Here is a 22,714-nt window from a genome sequence, read left to right as displayed (position 1 = left end):
GCATTTGACCTTCTACCTTAGGTGCCAGAGCCACATGTCAAATGGTTGGCAGGTGACATAGCTGAGCACTGATTCGTTGATTAGTTGTATGACATAAAATACCATATGGTGTCACTGAGTTGGGAGGAGCTGCGAGCTCGAGTTGCTCATTTGTGGTGGGAGGGTGGGATAACAACTAGCCTTCCAGGGCACCTGGATGCCAAGTCAGGCACGCTACTCCTAGGCCATGCCAGCACATTTGTATGGCTTGGTTAAAGCGGGACATTATGTCTATGTTGGGTGGTCGCTTAAGGATAATGTGGTAGCTGGGGACTGTATTCTAGCTAACATTATGAGATCGCATGATCAATTTGTATAAAGACTCAAAGTGACTGTCAAGCTCCTGCTGAGCCAGTCATGGATCAAGAGTCGAGCACGTCAGATTGTGAAGCTTGCAATGTTTCTAAACGTCAGCGGTGCCAACTAATGGCTGAATCAGATCACCCGATATGTCTCGTCGAGAAAACGAAGTGGAAAAGCAGCGACAACAAAAGCAAGCCAGTAGAGACAGGTAGTCTCCAGAACAGTGAGAACAATGAGTTGCAGCTAACCGGCAACGGACCCTTGAACGAAAATACCTGAAGTTCACTGCAGAAGCCATTGCTGAAGTTAGTGTGCAAACGTCTAATGCCACCAGTGTTGTCATCAGTGGATGGAAAGCCTGTAGCATAACTGTAGAGAGCTATTGCTCAACCTCTGCTTTAGCTAATTGGACAACTAATTTTTTTTGCATTTTTTATGCTATCTTATTGAGCCATTTATATGGTATACACATCTCATGCATGGTGCTAATCTTGCTTTGGTTCTGCTGTTTTTTCCCTTTCTTTACTAGGCAGTAAACCATGGTTTATGGGGTCTCATGAAGATCGCTTAAAGCTCCATGAAGAGTCGGAAAGGTTGGTTGCCTCTGTCGTATTTTATTATACCTCCTTAAGGGGGGACACTGGTCTTAGAGCTATTTTCATTATTTTAAAGCCAATCCTGATAAAATCATACCCTCTTGTTCAGATTTTTATGCTGATTTCAAAAATGTAACTTGTTTTTCTCTATGTCAGTTAATTCCCGAGATAATAATATTAATTATTCATTTAATTAGTACTTCCGCGCAAAAAAAACGCCTCTATAAAACATCATTTTTAATGCATGGCGGTACAGTACAATGACCAAAGAGTGCAATGATCAAAGCAGTTTTTCCATTTTACCCTTATTAGCAATTTTGCTGCACTTTGAAAGTTGTCCTTCAAGACGTGCCTATCATGCTTCAATTAACTTGGCAAAATAAAAAATTTTTGAAGCTTGAATAAAGAATTCTGTTTCGATCATTGCATTCACTGCACCTTCAGCTTTATGTAGAAAAAGGAATTACATCTCTATCTGTCCTAGATGCAGAGATATCGACGAACTAAACCAGCCAAGTGTCCAAAATTTGAGTTTTGAGAAAATGGGAAAAAACAAACTAGGCACAATTTATTCAAAATTTCGAAAAGATATATGCATATTTACACTTGCAGACAGCTAATATGCACCAGGCATGTAATCTGACTGCTTGGGCTGACTAGAATGCCGCTTTTTCAGTGCCCGATGCATGTTTTCCGCAGAGGCACGCTTGCGTACTGATTCGGCTGTTCGGCGCCTGTCCTTCTCAGCCATCCTCCTGATATTCTGGACGCCAGGGTTCATATTTAGCTCACTCAGTATTTTTGAGCATGCTTGTAGGTTTCCTGCATTGAAGCGGACAACAGCCTCTGCAACAGCTGCTTGAACGGAGAACAGTGACGCATGGCGCTCCTTTGGTGCGAGTGACCATATTAGGGAGTGCAAGCTTTCATTACTGTTCTGGGTTTTTCCCTGCTGGCACCGCTCCAGCAGCTTTGGGTCTGCCAAACGCTCATAAATAGGCAAAAGTGCTTTGCACACATGTGGTGGCAAACTGTATCTGTGCTTGGGAGCAGGCTCTCCCTTGGCTGCAGCAGCATTCTGGCGGCACCACGAGTTTGCGCCTGTCGGGCAGAGGGTGTGATTTGACACGGTATCATTGGAGGTTACGTGATGATAGGTAGCCATCACTGCCTTATGCATTGCCCCAACATCTCCAGCATGGGACTTCAGGGCCCAGCTGTAATACGATGTCAACTTGGTGGCAAGGTCGCCTGTCAGCTTTCCTTTGCCACTCAAGCTCTCTTTTGCATCACCTTTATGCTTGGCAATTGCATTGCGTAGGGCCGTTCCCATCCGCTTCTGCACATGGTTTGTGCAATCTTCTTTGCTGATTTCGATGTAGCCGTACACAGCTGATTCTTGCAATGCAAGAAATGTGCGGCTATCGCCGTCTGAGAGCATGGTCGTGTACCTAAGGCCATGTTTCTCCAGTGACCTTTCGAACAAAACAAGTCCGGCCTGAACTTCCATTTCACCGGACTTTTTGTCCGTGTTCTTTTGGCACAAGTGGCTTTCTTTCCACGCCTCATAGGACGGGTCACCTTCTTTGGGCCCACGCTCACACCCAGCACAAAAGTTACTGAAAACTACATAGTCAAGTACCAGTCCAGTAAAAAGTTCTACTACGGCGCCGACACCGATGTGGGATGAATGACCCCGGGTCATCCATGAACCATCGAAAGAGACAGAAATGTTCCCGGGGTTGTCAAGGTTCAACTCGTTATAGAGTTGCCGAACAGAACGGGCGCTGTCTTTCAACACTCCTTCGGCTGCGCGTGTTGCTGCGGGCGTCAGCTTACTCTTTACGTAGTCCTGCCACGTTTTCGTGTGCAGGCCACGATGAGATATGTTCATCGCCGCAAACACATCATTCAGCGCCGTTTGCCTATGTCCGGTACTTTGCATCGCGCGTGCAGCAAGGATATTCACGGCAAACGGATTTATCTTCTGGCTGCCTTGCACGCGCGGCGAACTCCATGCCGATGAAATGTCCCCGCAAATCACGCACGCGAGAGAGAGTTTAACGGCTAGACCATATTCACGATTTCCTTTTGAAATATGGACATCCCCGCCACACACTTTACATTTCACAGCAGACAACAGTTCGTTCAGCGACTCCAAACTCACAACAGTGAACGTCGTATCGTCCGCACGGCAACCGCCGGTCGCGTCAAGAAGACGGGCGTCAGAAGTGGCGATGAAATCCGCTTTCCTCTTCGTCGCTGCGGTTGAACCCAGCTCCTGCAGCATTCCTTCGGCTTTTCTTTTCTTTTCAATCAAGTCCGAAGGCTGCAGCATCGTCGTGTCGTGGCGGACGCGTCCGCTGGGCGTAGGCGCCGCCGAGCTCGCTAGGCCTATTTCGGCCGCGGGGACTTCTTGACTTGCCGCTGGCTCCTGCACATCCTCGGAGCTTTCGGGTGCCGCAGGACGGTTCCGAAAGTTGTCGCCGCGCGCACTCTTCTTCTTTTTGCCGAATTTGTGGCGCGAGCGGAATTTACTGAGGGGCATCGTCTCGCCTCGGTCTCGACTCAGAACAAAATGGCGTCTCGGACGCTTTCAACGGCTGCTGGCCCGCCGCAAGCAGACGACGTGCGATAGAATCAGCCAATCGGATGGCTCAGTTGCAGTCACGTGCGCTCAGCAGCGAATCAGATGCCGCGTTTTCGTTTTTCTTTGTGGTTATTTTTCTCAGTGGCCATTGAGGGCAGATAAGCGCTAGCGGCGGGAAATTGAAACCCAGAAAGCGCTCTTTCAAACGAGCCTAACATGGCCGAGATCGGTCCGGCGGAACGGCAGTTGCGCGCAACGAAAAATGTGCCGTTTTATCGTCTGCTGCTGCGCAAATTCAGCCCGCGCGATGATTTCAATTCGTTATTATGCTGAAAATACTGACTTCTGGAAGAAGAAAATTGGTGAACTTGTAGATTAATAGCCACAGATTCCAAAAATGCCATTTTCAGAAAATCGGTTTTTTGGTCATTTTTTGGTCCCAAAGACCCGTGTCCCCCCTTAATTCTCCTGTGTGAAGTCACATACTTCACACAGGTAAGGTTGAAAGTTGGTCGAGCTGAATCTTATTCTTATCGAAGGTAGCCCAAAAAAAATGAGGACCAAGGAGTAGAAGGACACAAATCCAGCACTTTTTCGCAACGAACGCTTTTATTGAAAACCACTGAATAAATACCCATCTCATAAAACTAAAAACAAGAAAGCAAACGTGATAGCATCAAGAAAAGTGTAGGACATGATGCAGCTGGTGGGGGTGTTATCTCAGTTGCAAATCAAGGAACTTGATAGTCCATGTATCTAAATATTTAGATGTATTTAGATACGTGGACGATTACCTGGTGTTTGTAGAGGGTGCTCGCTTCACAGACAACGTTGTGAACTAGGTCTTCCGAGAATGTGTGAATGGTCTAGTTTTCACTTTTGAGTTGCCAACCGGAGATAAATTACAGTTTCTAAATGTGCTGCTATCCTTCAACCGCAGCTATGTTTGTTGGGGCTATCATCCGAGATTAATCAAACCCTTACTGCATAGCACCTCAGGCCACTCGAAAATTATAAAAAAGGGAATTGTTCTCTCATGTCTAAGTTCAGTCCTGGTAAAATCTTGCACGCACAACATGGCTAAAAGCCTTCATGAACAGGTAAATAGAATAAAGGCATCAGACCATCCTGATAGCGCAATCAGGTTTGCATGTAATAAACTTATTTGCTGGGTAAAAGGTAACATACCAAAGAAGGCAACTGATGATAAGGCAAAAAGAAAGGAGGTGATAAGGTGACGCCATGCAAGCACAGACTTTTACACAATCTCAGCACCGTGGCCAAGTGTTGTGGAGTAATTTTGTTTGCTCCAAACAAACTCAAGGAAGTGTGTATCATAGTAAGTAAAATAATAGCGAATCGGAAGGGACAATCTAAGGCATGTTATACTTCAGGGTTCGTCCCTTGCAAAACGGGGTGGCATATGAGCTACCAGTTTTCTGTGGGAAGACCTACATAGGTCAGGTGGGATGTTGTGTAGATGTGCGGCTAAAGGAACATGAAAAATTGTTATCAGTGTCCAAGTTTTGACATTTGGTTGACCACTGCCAGGGATGTGAAGACTGTAAGCCGGAATGTAAGCCGGTGTGCAAGAAAAAATGTAAGCCCCTTTATGAGCAAGAGGAAATATTATCAACACATAAGGAATGACTTAGCTTGAAATCACAGAGTCTTTTTACATTTCAAGGCAACACAAAAAGAACTGGCATATCTAGACCACACATGGAACTGATCTCTTCCGTCGCTTCCTTCTTTTTGGTCATTGTTGTTTGCTGTGTGACCATGCAGGGGCGTTTCCGCAGACCGGGCCACAAGCTGCAGCTAGGTATCAGTTCTGCTTATCCCTTGCACCGAAGTGCCCATAAAGATAGAAATCAAATTTTGTGCCTCCGTTGCGATAGATCACGTGGCGAAACGAAACCGCGGTAGGGCGGCGGCGTTGCCGCAGACTGGGCGACACGCTGCAGCTAGGAATCACTTTTGTTTATCTTCGCAAGAAGACAGCGCAATAAATTTCAAGCGCTTCTTGTATGTCCTAGGAGGTGGCAGCACTTCTCAATGAGCATGCATCGTCATTAGGGCGCGAAATTTCAAACGGATGATTTTAACAGTACCGGTACGGCAAAAACCTTGCGGTACAGAAAACCCCTGCCATACATTTACGGCAGAAACCCTCAACGGGTTAATGGCATGCAGCTTATAGCTTCATGCAATGTTAATGTGAATGATAATATGCAGGAACTATATAGTGCTTTAAATTGCACTTGAATATTCACAAAGACCACCTTTAGAGACTTGTGTCACTATAAGGAAGGTTTAGGACACCACGAGTTGACTATTCAGGCATCCTTGAAGACCGATATTTGGTGCCAAGGAGTTTGTCTTGCCTTATAAGATGCTAAGCCTGGCAAATGTCCTCAATATAGTACATATATACTTCTGTGAAACATGATGTGGACATTGCTTGCGAGTAATTTCAATGTTTAATAGCTTCAAGAAATAGGCATTGTTGCTATTGAAATAAAATCCATCACTGATAGCATATAGCTCTCTTGAATGCTTAGCAGATGTCTGTAGAACAGTTGCATGCCAAGGTTTTTTGCGCACCCTGTCTCGTCACCCAGCCATAGCTGCGGTGCATGTTTTTACAGGTTATTGTAGGTTGGGGATTATGAAATCTCTCATAACAAGCTCTCAGTTGTTGAATATCACTGCCGATATGTGTGTGGTACTGTATGTTGCGATGGGCAGGAAACACAAATTTAAAGGGAAGATGCGTTCCTTCTTTATATACCTATGGTAGAATGCATGCATTAGCTGGTTATATATACCCAGGTACAGCTGTAGTCTTCTGCACCGATTTGTTGCAGTGACGCTGTGATCATTTGACTGGATTATGCTCTTCTGTTTTTCTTGTTAGGGAAACTAAAGATGCCAAAGCTAAGGACAGCATGGACCCACTGCACCTCATGAAGCGCTATGTCTCTCTGAAGTATGGCTTGAAAGAAAAAAGTGATCAAATCAAGAAACTTAGTGTGAGTGCTTTTTACTAGTATTCTTAGTGGATATTGGCTTAGTACCTTATTCAGGAATAGACAGCTCTGGCTTTTACTTATTTCCTGTCACAGTTAAATTATGAGGCGACAACTTTCTGCCCAAATCTCTTATGCACTCCCAGTTATCCTAAGCTCCTGTTATTTGTAGGGGTGTGTGAATGTTCGAAATTTCAAATACAGTCGAACCCGGATATATTGAACCTGGATAATTCGAATTTTGGTTATATTGAACTCACGGAATATCCCCTTGAAAATCTCATGTAAAAGTATACGAAAGCTGCGTTGTATATGATACTCAATTTCACCAGTCGTTCGATATATCGAACTCTGCACCACGCACTGGAAAGTGTGCCTTCCCCAAAGACGATTGCATCACTCTCGGCTGTTTGCCGCTTGATGTTTTCAAGCCACGTGTGGAAGGAATGAAAGGGAACAGTTTGGCGACGACTGGTCTAGGGCAGCGCCGCGCCCTTTCCCCAAAGGCGCACACATCTACGAGGATTGTTTGCCGCGCGCCTGCACGAGACGTTTGTAAATCATGTGCATGATGAAACGAGAGAGAACCAATTTAGCAACAGCCTGTACGGAGCAGACTAAGCTAATGCAGCCCTGTTGTTTGGGAGAGGGGAAAACTCGATAAAGTGAAGAGCAAGGGTGTGCCCATTCTTCTGCCGAGCTTTCTCTCTCCTTTCTCTTTCTCAGTCTTCGTTTGCAGCAGCACGCACTACGCAGGCGCCGACAAGCCAGCTCAGCCCTTGGCAGACAGAAGTCACAGAACATTGTATGCTTTCTCCAGTGCGTGTTGTGAACCCCCTGCAGGCAGCCGCTGACGTGTGATGTGCGTAGCGTATCGTTGTGCTGAACGTGCGTAAGCTATGGCAGCTACGTACGTTAAGAGGCAGCAGATCTGTGTTTTTTTTTGTGAGAGTCGTCCATCCTTCTTGTCATGCTGAACATGTGGCGTAGCATAAGCTATGGTGACTACAGACGTTAAGAAGCGGCAGATTTTTTCTTGTTGCGAGAGAGTGGATTATCCTTGTCATGCTGAAAGTGCGGCGTAGCGTTTTATGGTGGTTGCGGACTTTAAGAAACGGCAGTTTGTTTTTTTTAGCGAGAGCCTTCCATCCTTGCTTCTATGTATCAACAAAAGCACACGGCCAGCTGCAATCATGACTCCAGCTTTTAGCATTGTTCGCTTCAAACTGCATTTGCAGCTATTATGCTTTCCAATGATTTTGTGGCAGTGGGCTGCGCCCGCCCCAAGCGCGGCGTGATAAATGGCACCAGGCTTGTCCAATCAAGCCATCACGGGCACTCTGCCAAGTTCGCTCCCCGCCACTGCAGGAGCTATCAAAGATAAACACACCATGACGTTATCACTGCGCAGCATCATGGTGCGCTGCCAATAAATGAGCTGCGGATGCCGCTGCCGAAACAGAGGGACACGTCATTGACTGGCTGCTTCACACGCAAGCAAAAACGCTCGCAATTTTTGTTGCGGCGGCGCAAAAATCTTTTTTGAGCAGTCGCGGCGGCTCAAGCGCCGCTCCCCGCCACTGCAGGAGCTATCAAAGATAAACACACCATGACGTTATCACTGCGCAGCATCATGGTGCGCTGCCAATAAATGAGCTGCGGATGCCGCTGCCGAAACAGAGGGACACGTCATTGACTGGCTGCTTCACACGCAAGCAAAAACGCTCGCAATTTTTGTTGCGGCGGCGCAAAAATCTTTTTTGAGCAGTCGCGGCGGCTCAAGCGCCACAGTTCCAACAAGTTGGAAATTTTTTGCTCTTTTGCTGCCGCTCGTCGCTGAGTTCGCTCAGTAGACTGATCCCATCGACCAATCTGGGCATGCACCGCCGGTCTTCTGAAGTTGCACTGCCGCCATGTGAGTTGTGGTCGGCTGGTCAGCGCGCACACATGCACCAGCACTGCTGCAACCTGTGGTCCACACGAACTCTCCGCACGTTTCTCATACTCACCACAGAGAAAATTTCATCACATCATTATTTCACAAAGTTGTCTGTTACATGCAAGGCAAACGTTCTAAGGATACTTATGTTCTTTTAAAGGATCACTAAAGACACCCAAACATACTATCAAAATCTAATAAACGGCATTTGGTGACACTGTCGCCGCATATCAGGCAGCAAAAAATTGAATTATTGCTGAGATATTGCGATAAGAAGTTGAGGTTTTTTTTTTGTTCCCGCCGGTCGGATTCAAACTGTTTTCTCCTACTACGTAGTAGGGTAGGATGATGCACACTATGACGCAAGAGGAGACTCTGTGATTGTTGACGTGTGGGGAGAAGTGAATACTTCGCAGGTGCATGCCGAGTCATGATCTTCATTTGATACGCACTTACGGTAGATGCATCTGCCGCTCCGAGCTCGTATTTCAGGTGTAGCAGATCCAAAATGAAACTATCCGAGCACGCACGATGTGCCTGAGCCGGAACATAACCAAAACTGAAGTGGACGCCTGTGGTGCCGCCAAGTATATTTTTATATTTGTCTTGGAACATTTACATTGTCTTTTCGCTGTCTTTTACATGTGATAAGAGCATGTTATCATATTCCAGACAAAACCTACTACTGCATTCAAACGGGCAACGTAATTCGCATTTGTCAGCCTCCGGGATCCCTTGTGCGTCACGATTTGTAGTTGCGAGTCTCTGCCGTTTCGGCTGTAGCGGCGATACCTGTATTCCTGTTCTTCCTCTTTGCTGCCTTATAACAGCTTTGTTTTCAGTAAGAGTGGCTTTTTTGTAGCCAGGAACTGGCATTCTATCGATGCAAGCCCACTTTATTTTTCTCTTTAGCGTCGCTTTAAGCAGTGGAAATAATCGAGAGCTGCTTAAAAAAAGTCGTATTATAGTAATTCGCTGATGGATGGTTGTGTGATAAGCGATGCTGAGTTAAAGAAATCATATCCTGTTCGATATATTCGTGTTTGACTATACACCAATCGAATATCATTGAACCTTTTCAAAACTCTGAAGCCAGCTTCTCTGCACAGCAAAGACCCTTTCACCAGGGTGACCAAATTTGTTTCTGTGGTGGAAATAGGAAATGTACTCATTGATTTTAGGTGTTTGTTATAATAATGTTACTCACATTGTCTGCACAAGTCTCCTTTATGTCACTGCCGTGAAGTGTCGGCAGCAAGCAAAGCTACCGGTATGGCCACTGACATCGCTAAGCCACTGTCATGACTGATAATAAAGGCTGTTACTTATGGCAGTTTTTAAACAGTAGCAAAGAGTGAATCTTGAATTGTGGCAGGAAAAAAATTACAAGGGTTCAACGCTGCTGAACCAATTATTGAGTGAAAGCATTAGCTGCGGGTGACTGAGCGTTCTTCTTCTCTTTTTCTTCTTCCTCAGCCCTCATATAAAGCCCCGCTTTAGCCAAGCCGTATGAATGTGCCTTAGTGGCCTATAGGGGTAACGTGAATGCCAGGGTCCTAACAGGCTGATTCTGACAAACATCCCATGTGAAACGAGAGACCCAAGTTAGCAGCTCCTGCCAGCCCATGTGGGGTGTGATGTCACAGCGTCACATGGGTAAGACATGACTACCGGCCACGCTACGCTGAAGGCTTGAAACCTAAAGTAGTATTGCTTTCGCAATAAAAAAAAAAAAAGCTTGACCACCGCAGACGTATGATTAAGAGTGTTAGCTTGAGTTTTACAGAATTTAACCCTAGGTCCTCAATTCTGGTTCCAACATGTACATCACGGTACAATGATTCGTTTGGTACCACCTGCACCTCTCTACAACCACTGGTTTGCCCACCGGGGTTCCCCAAAGGTCGCACCTCATCACGGTTTCGAGGACCAAAAGTCTTCTGTGTGAACCCCTTGCTGATGTTAGGATTCAGCTCGAAAAACAATTATGCGTGCCATATGGTGCCGATTCGTTTGACGCCACTCGGAACCCTGTACCTCAAGGGCGGACCACAGTTTCACCACCAACGGTGTTTGTAAATAGCAACACGCGCACTCATTCCCAACTGTAGTATACAGTCGAACCCGGATATATCGAATTCGAAGGGGATCGCAAAAAAGTTCGATATATCGATAATTCGATATACAGAAATTGGCTTGTGACGGCACTTACGATGCGAAAAAACGATACCGTATTTGCCGCATAATCAACCCACTCGCATAATGAACCCTCTTTCCACTTTTGCGCCCGAGAATTTGAAAAAAAAATGCTTTAAGACCAGCTCGCTCACATGCAAGCGATTGAGCGATCTCAGCGACGAGCGGCAGCGACAGCGAAAAATTTCCAACTTGTTGGAACTGCGTCCCGCTTGCCCCTCGAGCCAGCGCGGCAGCTCAAAACAAGGTTTCTGTGTTGCTGCGGCAGAAAATCGCGAGCGTTTTCGCTTGCATGCCGATGGCGCGTGTCACTCCGTTTCGGTCGTCGCATCCACAGCTCATTTCTTGGCAGCGTGCCAATATGTTGCGCAGCGATAACGTCAGGGCGCGTTTATCTTTTTATAGCTCCTCCGGTGGCGGGGAGCGAACTTGGCAGAGTGCCCGTGATGGCTTGATTGCACAAGTCTGGTTCGATTTATCACGCCGCGCTTGGGGCGGGCGTCATGATCGCAGCAGCTGACGGCGTGCTTCCCTTGATTCATACATGCAAAGATAAACGGCTCCCGCCAAAAAAAAAAAAAAAAGCCTGCCGCTTCTTAACGTCCGCAGCCGCCATAGCTTACGCTACGTCGCACGTACAGCACAACGATAAGAAAGAACGACTCGTAAAAGAAAAAAAACAAAAAAAACAGAGAGCTGCCGCTTCTTAACGTCCGCAGGCGCCATAGCCACGTCAGCCGCCACGCGCAGAGGGTTTGCAACACACGCTGGAGAAAGCGTTCCACGTCTGTCTGAAAACGGGCAGAGCTGGCTTGGCGCATGCGTAGCGCGTGCTGAAGAAGAGAGCTCGGCAAAAGAATGGGCACACCCACGCACATGGCTTGCAAACGTCATGTGTTGGTGCGCGGGAAATGGTAACTGCAAATGCGTGCGCCTTTGGCGAATGGGTGCGGCGCTGTCCAGAACTGTCCCCTCTCATTCCTTCCACGCGTGGCTTGAAAACGTCACGCGGCAAACGGCCAGGAGTGATGCATTGTCTTTGGGGAAGGCACACTTTCCAGTGCGTAGTGCGGAGTTCGATACATATCAAACGACCGGCGAAATTGAGTTCGATATATGACGCGGCTTTCCTATACTTTTACATGGGATTTTCAAGCGGATATTCCGTGAGTTCGATATAACCAAAATTCGATATATCCGGGTTCGATATAACCGGGTTCGACTGTATAAGGCCAGTCGGTAGTATAACTAGGTAATGCAGCTGAGGTGGGGTGCCCTTGGTCATATGGCTTTGGGGAATCATGCCGTCACACATGATAGACCAGGTGATGGACTCCATTGTATGGATGGTCCTTTGGTAGAAATTATTGATGCGAAAGTATTACTTCGTATGTTCACAGATTTCTGTCCGCAGGCCGCTGCAAATCGTGTCCGCTGCAGTTGTAAGAAGTGGTAGAGGTTAATAGAGAGTTTTAGCTGAGCGGGTTTTCGCGTCCGCTTCGCTCAGCGAGCTGTCGGGAGCGCTACTGCGCATGCGCGAAACGCTAGAACGGGAACGCGCAAGCGGAACGTCTCCTCGTCCCCGCTCCCATGTGAGCCAAGCGGAGCCCGGAGTGGCGCGGCGAGCGGGCCTCGCAAAGCCTTCTGATTTCTTGTCAACCTTACTCTAAGGTTACAACCCCATTGCTATTGAATAATGTAGTGAAACTACAAAATATGACTTTATTTTGCAGCTATACTACAAAAAATGCAATCTTGATTCATAACATTTTTGCTATAACTCCACCTGTGACCAGTAGGTGGCGCAGCCGATACCTTACGCTCAAGTAGGCGAGCAACCGCTTGGCTAAAACTGTTCATGCCCTATACTCCGCTGGGATTCCGCTCGAAAGTTTGAGCGGAGCGGAACGCAAATCGGCTCAGCTATAACTCTCTAATGAGTGGTGTCAGTCGATAGAGTTTGACGTAATGTTGTCTGGAAAAATAATTAGTCGAGTAAGTTAATTAGGCAATTAATTAGAAGCAAAACACGCAAAATCATATCCACAGCAGTTGTAATTGAGATGTAGTAGAGGTAAATGAGTGGCATCAATCGATAGAGGGTGATGTAATGTCCAAAAAAATAATTAGGCCGATAAGTTAATTATGTAATTAATTAGAGGCAAAATATGTAAAAGTAAAGGCATAAATGGTCTCATTATCAAATGGCTTGGCGCCACATTGAATGTATTGAATACTAAAATAGTTAATTAAATCAGTCAAAGTGACGCTGAGGATGCGACGTCATGCAACCTGAAGTTGAGCCAAAAAAGGGTATAGGAAGGGATTGGCCCGCAATTTGAAAGTACCAAAAACTAAAATGGGCAAACAAGAAGTGAATTAATGTGACGTAGAGGATGGTCACAGCACGCAACCGGAAGTACTTCTCAAGGGATTGGCATGCAATTTGAAAGTACCGAAGACTAAAATGGGCAAACAAGAAGTGAATTAATGTGACGTCACGCAAGCGTAATTAAGCAACTAGAATTAATTCGCATTCACATTACTCCAATGCAGATTCTGCAGTGTTCTTTAATTTTCATTGCGAAAGCCGTACTATAAGTTTCGAGCCTTCAGCGTAGCGTAGCCACGTCTTACCCACGTGACGCTGTGATGTCACACCCCACATGGGCTGGCAGGAGCTGCCAACTTGGGTCTCTCGTTTCACATGGGACAGTTATGTCAGAATCAGCTTGCTAGGACCCTGGCATTCACGTTACCCCTATAGGCCACTAAGGCACGTTCATACAACTTGGCTAAAGCGGGGCTTTATATGTGGGCTGAGGAAGAAGACGAGAAGAAAAAGAACGCTCGGTTACCCGCAGCTAATGCTTTCGCTCAATATTTGGTTCAGCAGCGTTGAACCTTTGTAATTATTTTGCAATGCTGTAGCTAAGATCACATGATATGGCCACTATATTGAATCTGAGAGCGACGGAGAAATGGACAAGAAACCTGCAAATGGAAGTAGAGCTAACACTCTTAGAAGGAAAGCATTTCATTTGCTGTTGTATTTTCATATATGAACCAACCAAGCTGCCCTTCGTTCAGCGCTTCCTTGAGTGCTTGCACATAAGATGGCATACTTGAAAATTATCAGCACCACTGCTTTTCAGGGCACATATGAAGTTAAAGTATGTGCTATGGCACAAATTGATGCACTAGAACTTTATGTATTGCAGGAATTACGTGCATGCTGAAACGGTAAAACTGCAGACATTAAGAAATGAAAATATTTTGTTCCGAGATCTCTCTGCAAAATCTTATGCCTAATAAGATGCAGGACTTCGGTGACAACCACCTTAAAATCAGCCAAAAGATTCAGTATGTTTAGAAGCCTGTTTTTAAAGATTTCTTAATTTCAATTTCAATGTATCAATGATCACTGCATAAAAAAATATCTGTAAAAGGTGCAGTTACACAACACAAGCAATAATGTGAAACGTTTCAGTGCTTGGCGTGGCTTAGTGGTTAGCATGTTCGGGTGAGGTTTTGAAAGGCTAAGGCTTAAATCTTGTGCAGTGCCATTTTTTTTCTTTCTTTGATTAGTGCCCGCCACATTTTAAAGCTTATGACTCTCTTTCTAGCCTTCCTTTTCTCCCTCTGCAACCAGGGCCGGCGAGCCTGCAATACAGCTACACCTGGGTTTGTGCAGGTTTATCCTGCACCTGAACCAATATACCCAGTTTTGTATAAAATTATATAAAATTTTTCAATAGGGAGGCGCTCGCTGAGGCATGAACATTATTTGAGAAAAATTGGCAACGATACCACATGGGAATGCAAAGTGCATAGTTGCGAGATGCCAAAGCTGAAACATACTGGAATGAAACTGGGCGCCTGTGGTGCTGCCGCCAAGTGCAGATTTTCTTTGCCTTCTAACATTTAGACTATCTTTTTGCCGTTGTCTTTGCATACTAAAAGTGCGCAAACTGTTTCGAAACAAAATTTACTTCACAATTCAGACATGTAACCGTATGCACATTTCTCAGCGTTTCTCATTGGCAAGAATTTGCTGTGGCAGCGATACTGTATTTTTGTTCTCGCTCTTTTTTTTTTGCCTTATGAGAGTTTTGTTTTCAGTAAGAGTGGTATTTTTAGGATTAAGAGCTGATATTACACCAATGCAAGCTAACTTTATTTTCTCTACAGTGTCCCTTTAGTGCCTATTTATTTCTAATGGTGCCCCTTTCGTCACTTTCACAACAGCACTCTAGTGTGACCTTAGTAATCTCATTTTTGCCACCTATAGTATGCTGGGAAGTCCACTTGCAGGCTTTCTCATGGGGTTTCCCAAAGAAGAACAGAGAGGTGTCACCAGCAGGGCAAGTAATTCAGTAGAAATTTCTCCTATTGCATTGTGCAGTATAACTTATGCAAGTCTAACGTACACATAATGGCAGGAGTGGTGACAACAAAAGGGCTCCTGTAGCTAGGCGATGAAAAATAGCATGGTCGCATAGTTCTGGTTATCGAGCTTTACCATTAGTTTGTGGCAGTGGTGGCTGCTGATTCACCTACTGTCCGAACCATTCGAACTCAGCTGTGTGCTGCTTTCAGACATCGATGTGTCGCTGGCTATTTCCTTTCTATTTTAGAAGCGTTCTCATTGTTAAAAGGTAATTGTGCATTCCCCTCACTATGTGCGCTCTTCTTTCAGCACAGCAAAACGTATGTGGTCGTCACTGGATGTTCATTGTTTCTTCACAGGACTTCGCTGTATTTTTTCATTTTTGGGAGTTTGGTTTTCTTTTTTTTTTCAGCTGGAAGAGGGGGTGTGGGGCGATTTAGTATGGAATTTGGTAGCTTGGCTTATATAATGGAATATAATTAGTTAAAAGTTTGCACATTTGAGAGCCTTGCACCTGATATAAAGGTATTACAAGGTGTTGCTAACAGACCATTTTTCTTCTGTGCAGTTTTTTCCGGGTAGGGATATTTGCTTTGAGCACTGCCAGTTGCAAAAATTAATATCTGTATTATTTATGTGGTGAATAAGAACTTGGTTAGCACTGTAGGTAGTAACCTTAAAGCAGGGAGTACAGTGAAGTTGCAGTATATCATTGGCAATAGGCTTGGTACATTATTCGGCATAAGTAAACAAAGGCCACTTCTCTACACTATGAAGGTCTTTGACATATATATAACATTTTTTTCACATGTAACAATCGTTTAATGTATTTCACTGTTGTGTATAGCACTTGCTTTTCTTGCTGTGAACTTTCAATCATTCATGAGGTGAGAACATTGCTCAAAAATGTTGCCGATACTCTTATGTTCAGTGATCCACTACCTGTGTCATTTTTCTGATTTTGGATGCAGAAGTAGTGTATATTATGTAGCTAGTGCATGATAACTAATGCACAATGGACAGTGCAAGACTAAAAAATTATCGTTTTTTTTTTTTTTTAATTTGTTCTAGCAAATCGCAGAACAGTCAGAACGGCGCTCGAAAAAAGTCAAGCGCCTCGGGAAGTCGGTTGAAGACCTACGAGCTCAGCGCTTGGCTCGTGAAAAAGCTGAGCGGTTGAAGGCTGAGGAGGTTCTTCGCAGGGCTCGTGGTGAGGTACCAGCCAGGGAGAAGTCACCTGATGTGATCATGGATGATAGACGACGTGGCTACAATTCACAGTACAACCCACACTTGGCTAAGCGGCCGCAGTGACTTGTATTGACATCTTCAGCAGTAGCTTGTTTAGCAAGCGTGAGGAGTTCATGCATAGAGGTGCTTTGTTGCTCCTGCATATATATAACAACATATCTGGCATGCCTGTGATTGTGGGGTGTTGGTAGTGCTTGAATGGTGGTGTTGCTGTTTACATTTAGCCACTGGTTCATGTCCCATGCTGTGTTTAGTGGATTTATTGACAGCATGTTTGAGGGAAGCCACCACCTTGCTGTTGCCAAAGGATTTAGTTTCCATATGCCATAATTTTTGTCATAACTGTGTGTATCTGGGAAGTGGCTTCCAAAGAACCACATGGCTATTCTTTTGTGAAAGAAATTGGGGGGACACTTAAGATCCGACCTTCAAGGGTATGAGGAGAAAGTGTTAAAGGCTCCCATCTACATGGTTACCATCCACACGATGAATACACACAGTTACCGCATCTACGAAGGAACAGTGTGCGTAAAATAAGCCGTAGAACTCTCTGTCACAGGAAAAAATGGAAGTAGCGATGCACCACACAGCTACATTCATAGATGGTTGACTGCCTTAACAACAGGATTGAAAAACACTTGCACACAGACACACATTCAGCGTACAATGTCCACGTTACCTGCAGTCTCTGACCCGCAGTCCCTGAGCCGGACGCGCTGACACATGGCGCCTGGCGTTGAGAGTAGGAGTGCACCAGCAGCCTGCATACGAGGGTAAAAAAATCTGCTCTGTGTCAAGCCTATGGCTGCAGAAGTAGCATTGCAGCAGGCCTACCGGATCCAGTGCCTGGGATGACATTGGCGTGTCGTTATGTACCGGATGGAGTGTCATTGTCCCCATTTATACATACGTCGCTTTCTTCATGCGCCTGGATAGCAAGCACAAAGTTGTCATCCGTCAGCTCTTCTGTTGTCACAACGTCGGCATCTACACTTGCATACCTGCAGAAGTTTTGCCCTCAAGCAGAGCACAACACCAGCGTCATGAAGCGCCCTCCATGACGCATAATTCCGTCTCCTCAATGGTAGGGTCCCGCAACTTCTTTCTCCTCACTGGTTGCCTCTGAACGGGTTAAACTGCGATTGTTACCTAAAGGTGTCTTTGAGCGCAACCTAAAGGTAACATACACTCACTGAAGGCAGGAAATGATTACTGTGAAAGTAATTGAATAGTAGTACCATTGTCATGCCGTCTGGTTTCTGCGGCTATTAAGAAATTAAAACTTCACATAATGCAACCTAAAGGGGAACAGCCACTCTGAAAGATCTTGGTAGCTTATTCTGACGTTGCGTTTAAAAAAAAATCAGAGAAAAATTACACTTACAGGATTCGAACAGATGTTTTATTCGCTCATTGCTAATGTAAGTAGTCTCGGTCTATTGTGCCATTGAAGCAATGAGTACCGCAGGTTTTAAATGTGCTCTTATTCATTTTTACAATATTTCCGCTATCTGTCGCCAGGTGACACTGTTCAGAGGACTCTCGCCTCCATGACGCTACAGCTCTGTCTGAATCGGTTGCACCTTGCTGCTTCTGTTGGTGGCAAATGACGCACGTCAAAAACAGTTGGCGATTGTTCTGGGAGTCACATTCATCTATGCCGCGTGAAACATCTCTATTGCCATGTATAAATTGGTCTTCATGTCACAGTTCGACTGCATATTGAGAACTAGCTGGTCTATCGCCCACTTTTGGTATCCAGCCTTGAAGGACATGATCATACCATGTTCAAGGAGCTGAATCACTGCTGTGCAGTTCATGGGCAAGACTGAAATTCGATGTTCGCTAGTGCCGCAGTTGTGTGGTGGGCTGCACATTTGTCCAAGAAAAGGCATGTCTTGAGATTCTGCCTCTTAAAACTTCTTGTCACAGTCACGCAGCCATCCCGCAGAAATTTTCCTTGTTATCCAGGCTTTCTTGTTGGACAAGTACTGCGGTTGAAGTTGCTTCTTTCTTTGAAATATCGCAGCGACATGCTTTTTTCTTTCACCAAAAGTGGCATCTTCTCTAACCCATTCATGTTCATGCAGAGGAGTACGGTGATGTGGACTTTACTATGTTTACCACCTCGACAGAGCTGGTCTTTTGAGGATAGGGTCTTCTGTGGCAACATTTGATAGAAGACAGCAGTATTGTTAGCGTTGAATAGATCTTCCTCTTCATACTCGTCTAGGAGCGTACAAATGCTGGCTCTTACCCAGCTTGTTACTGTTTCCTCGACAGCCTGGGACTCGCCAGCAATGACTCTGCTGACGATATTGCAGTGTTTTTTAAATTAGTGCAGCCAGCTATCACTTGCATCAAAGCAGTCTTAGCACATAATCCAAGCAAAGTCCCTTGCTTTTCTCTAGAGCAGTGCCCCACTTATGGGTAAATTCGCAGCAGCCCTGGCATCCAAAACCACTTGAAGAGTGCCTCTTCCATTGCTTCACAGGCAGGCAACTGCAGCTTTGTACGGCTGCCTTTTACACCACAAGTGACAGCGCCAGTGACGGTCTCAATCTTGCTTAGAATTGTAGAAAGAGTGCTCGCTATAGTGTTCTAGAATTGAGAAGTGTGCAGTCTTCAGCGTGCGGCAATGGTAGTGAGTTGCTCGCCAGAGCGATGAAAGGCATAGGGGATTCTCTCAGTCCCAGGCGCGCATCAGAAGTGTGTGCGCCGTAGATGAAACGTTCAGGGCGTCTGCTTCTGCAGCTCGTGTCCTGCGTTGATTCCGTTGTCATGTGTTGCTTCTCTGTCGTACTATGGTGCGTTGTTGAAGATTAGTCAAGTAGAAAAACACGTCTGCAGAGAGAGCAGTCACAGTTCCAGTCTGTCTCATTTGGCATTTGGCTTTCAACCCTCCCCTCCCCCTCCAGCTGTACTGAATGCTGTCTTTTAGAGCGCAGCTCTTGGGCGCCCGTTCCTGCATTTCGCTCCACCGTTGTCCCTTGTAACCAGCTTCGCAGCTGGAGCAGCACACGCTCCTGCCACCGTTCGGCGCTGTGTGCACTCCCCCCCTCTTCCTGCGTGGCGGCGACGGTGTTCTCCGGTCGCTGAAACGCCGGCTCAGCGTCGGCGGATCACGGTGCATGCATCCCAATCCGAAATGCAGAACCACATTGATTTGACTCGCTAGCAACGTCAGCGGCATTAGTTAGTCGCTGCTATATCTCTTCGCTGCGCAACATTTCTATGGGCCCATGCGCCGCCTCCCGCGACCTTCCGATCCACAAAGCTTCCTTCATGACTGTCAAAAACGGTTTGTGGAGTGTTTCTTGAAGGAATATGTGTGAAAAAAAAGTTGTCTGTAATTGTATATACATGTCTTGTTCGAACTCTTTGCCTCATTCTATCGAAAAGCTGGAACAGCTAATGAGCTGCACTAGGAAGTAATGTAATCGTTGGCAATTTTTTTCATTCTTTTTACTTGCTCATTGCGCACTCTTTCTGCTGTCTTCCCCAATCGAGCCCTTCCGTTCTCAAGATACACTCCCTCCACATAGTGGGGGAATCACATTCTGCCACTGCAGTTTGCAGGCATTGCTTTCAGTCTTTTCCTCGTGCTTTTTAGGCTGTGCGGAGTTTGCTGCATATTGTGCAATGATGTTCTTCAAAAAGTGATATGGAGAGCATGGCGGAAAGAACACAGAACAATCGAGATGGTATGCATTTCGTACCAAAATGCAATAATGAATACCACTCCTGTAAAAGAACCGCAATCTTTATTTTGCGTTTTCATGGAGCCTAATCTTTGTGAAGCGTAGCCGTGGAACACAAAAAGAGGTGACTGAGTCCTTGACGAAGCTGAAGCTTGTGTGGTGTATGAGCGTCACTTTGAGCCATGATTTATTGAAAGGTCATTTAAGACTAATAAATGAAAAAGGTCATTGAAATCCCTCAATATCGACCACAACTGGCAAAGGATGCCACACATACCAACTTTCCTGGTACACCGAAATATGTTTCCGAATCGTTTTCGATTGAAAAAGAAAAAAGAACGAAATATCTGTGATCAGCCGCTTCCTGTGCTGAAATGATGAGAAGCGAGAAGTAATCAAAACAGTGCGTCGGCAATGCACGTGGATGAAGAAGGTACGAGTAGTGATTCTCTTGTAGTTCTCTTGTAGATTCATGCACAGAATAGGTTTAATACATTTAGTCAAGCGTGTGGGAGCTAAAGCGACACAATTTATTGTTATGCGCCTTCGGAGTCCGAAGAGCTAGTGTTGACGGAGGCAATTCACCCAGCTGTGTGCGCGGCGCTCTTCGCGCTCCTCTACAAGCAGCGCCTTCTCATGCCGCCTGGAGTGGTCATCGCTGAAACGACCATCTCGCCGGCGGCAGACGGCTCATTTCTCAATTCTAGAACACTATATGCTCAATGCGATGCCAAATTCTTTGCCACTTGTATTTTCTTCCCTGGCGTTACAGCTCTGATTATGGCAGCGTTCTCATCCAGGACAATAACTTTTTGCTTTCGCTTCGAGCAGCTGCTGTCATTGCTACTGCCATCCATTCCTCTGTTGTGACACTTTGCACAGAACGGCAAAACACCAGCTGCTAAGCCCGCGTGAAATCCGCCTTGGCCCCCCTTATAAAACAAAGCAAGCGAGTGTGCATGACACGCAGGCGTGCCATGCACAACAAATCTTGCGGCTTGGCTTAGCTTGCAGCATTGCCCGATCTACGAGTGATTTATATTGCCTCAACAGAGACCTGCTAAGCATCGCGCAACACAACAAATCTGTTGTGTGAAAAGGGGCCAGTTGTCATTTTGGAACGAAAATGTCTCTATTTATTCGTGGATGAGGAAATTTGTTTTGTTAAGGTTAAATTTTCAGCACATAAGCTTCTATAGAGGTGCTCAGGGGGAATTGCAGGTCCTTCGTTATATCTAGTGTTTCATTATAAGTCATTACGCTATGACGAGATTTGGGTGCATTGTTCACATTCGGTAGCATTCATCTTATTGCACAACTTGGAAAGCTTCGTGGTGCAGAGAACACCACATGCACACTGCTCTTTTATTTTTTTGTGATAGTGGGCGATACCATGCATGTAATGAATTACCACCACTTTCTTTATCCAATCTACGTCAGCCCTGCCATTGTTTGATGGCACCTTTTTGCCTTCTTTGAGCACGTTCTCAGCTCTAGTGTACATGGATAGTCGGAGCCTTTCAATTGAGTCACCTAGCAATGGAAGCCTATTCTCGACCATAGTTTAAAGAATGACACTGTAAAGAATGTGGTCTTTTCTTGGAAAGAACTGCAATGCTACATAAATATGCTAACAAATCAGCCAGAAAGATAGCTAATGCTGGTGAAATTGCAGAAAAAGCAGACTATGTGTCTACAGGCCATTAATGTTTTTGAATGATTAAGTGTGTCATTTTTAGGACTTCTGACTTCGCAGCAGTTTACATATTTGTGGTTTTCATGTTGTGCCCCCTGATATCTTGCTGTCTAGTTCATTAATTTGTTTTATCGATGAAGGGTTTGTTCTAGTACAGTGCCGTGCCAGATTCACTGTAACATCTTGACACCTTACTTTTCTCTTTTGTTGCTGCACATGTGCGCTATACTGTATACGTATACTCTGCGTGCAGCAGTTAGCTTTGTTGAAGTCTGTGCTTTGTGGTGTCTCCTCCCTTGGACATGTTCGTCATCATGCTGTGTGGTTGAAAGCCTTATGTACCAACATGCCCAGCAACCGGTTTTAAGCGAGCAGTGGCGCACATGCATTTCATATGAAATTGCCAATATTCATTTATTTCATGAGGCCATTTGTGTGCTGTGAGATGTTGGTGCACATTAAAGAATCCCGTGTCAAAATTGATGCTGAATATTTCTGCTCTGGCATCCGTCACAGCCCACATGCTGTTTCGGTACATTAAGCCATACATAGGCAATATTGTCACGGTGCTTACTACACTATTACACTGCCCCGCAGGGGTGGCGCAGTGGTTAGGGCACTCAGCTGCTGTGCCCAAGGATGTGGGATTGAAAAAATTGCATGACAGCACGCGTTGAATGCTGCGCAATGAACGGCTACGTCATAATTTAATACAAAATGACTTGCGCGTCACAATATCGCGTAATAAAAAGAAAATAAACCGAAGAGCAGGCAACGTTACTAGAACGCTGGTTCTGGCGAGCAAGTCGACAACACTGTCACACTTGTTTCTCGGCATTAAATTTCGCATCACACAAACGCATTCTCTGAGGTAATGCATGCCTTCGAAGACAAAACTGTCATAATGTAGTCATAACTGCACTGCAGCCATGTAGAGTGCAATGGCAGCACGTAATAGCTACGTGTAGGCCGGCCGCTCCA

General features: G+C 45.5%; 1 protein-coding gene across 1 annotated transcript in view; it reads left to right on the top strand.

The window, feature by feature from the left end:
- Positions 1-22,212, top strand: part of LOC146203214 (leukocyte receptor cluster member 1 homolog) — a 42,588-nt gene extending 20,376 nt beyond the window's left edge. Inside the window, exons 5-7 of the mRNA XM_084588565.1 lie at positions 872-935; positions 6,449-6,563; positions 16,157-22,212. Coding sequence (XP_084444691.1) covers positions 872-935; positions 6,449-6,563; positions 16,157-16,399 — 422 coding nt within the window. The 3' untranslated portion in view covers positions 16,400-22,212. The remainder of the gene's footprint in view (positions 1-871; positions 936-6,448; positions 6,564-16,156) is intronic.
- Positions 22,213-22,714: the final 502 nt, after the last annotated feature.

Source organism: Amblyomma maculatum, chromosome 1, assembly GCF_055883805.1.
Source record: "Amblyomma maculatum isolate TAMU_Amacu chromosome 1, ASM5588380v1, whole genome shotgun sequence".
NCBI lineage: Eukaryota > Metazoa > Arthropoda > Arachnida > Ixodida > Ixodidae > Amblyomma > Amblyomma maculatum.
This window is presented reverse-complemented; position numbering and strand designations above follow the sequence as displayed.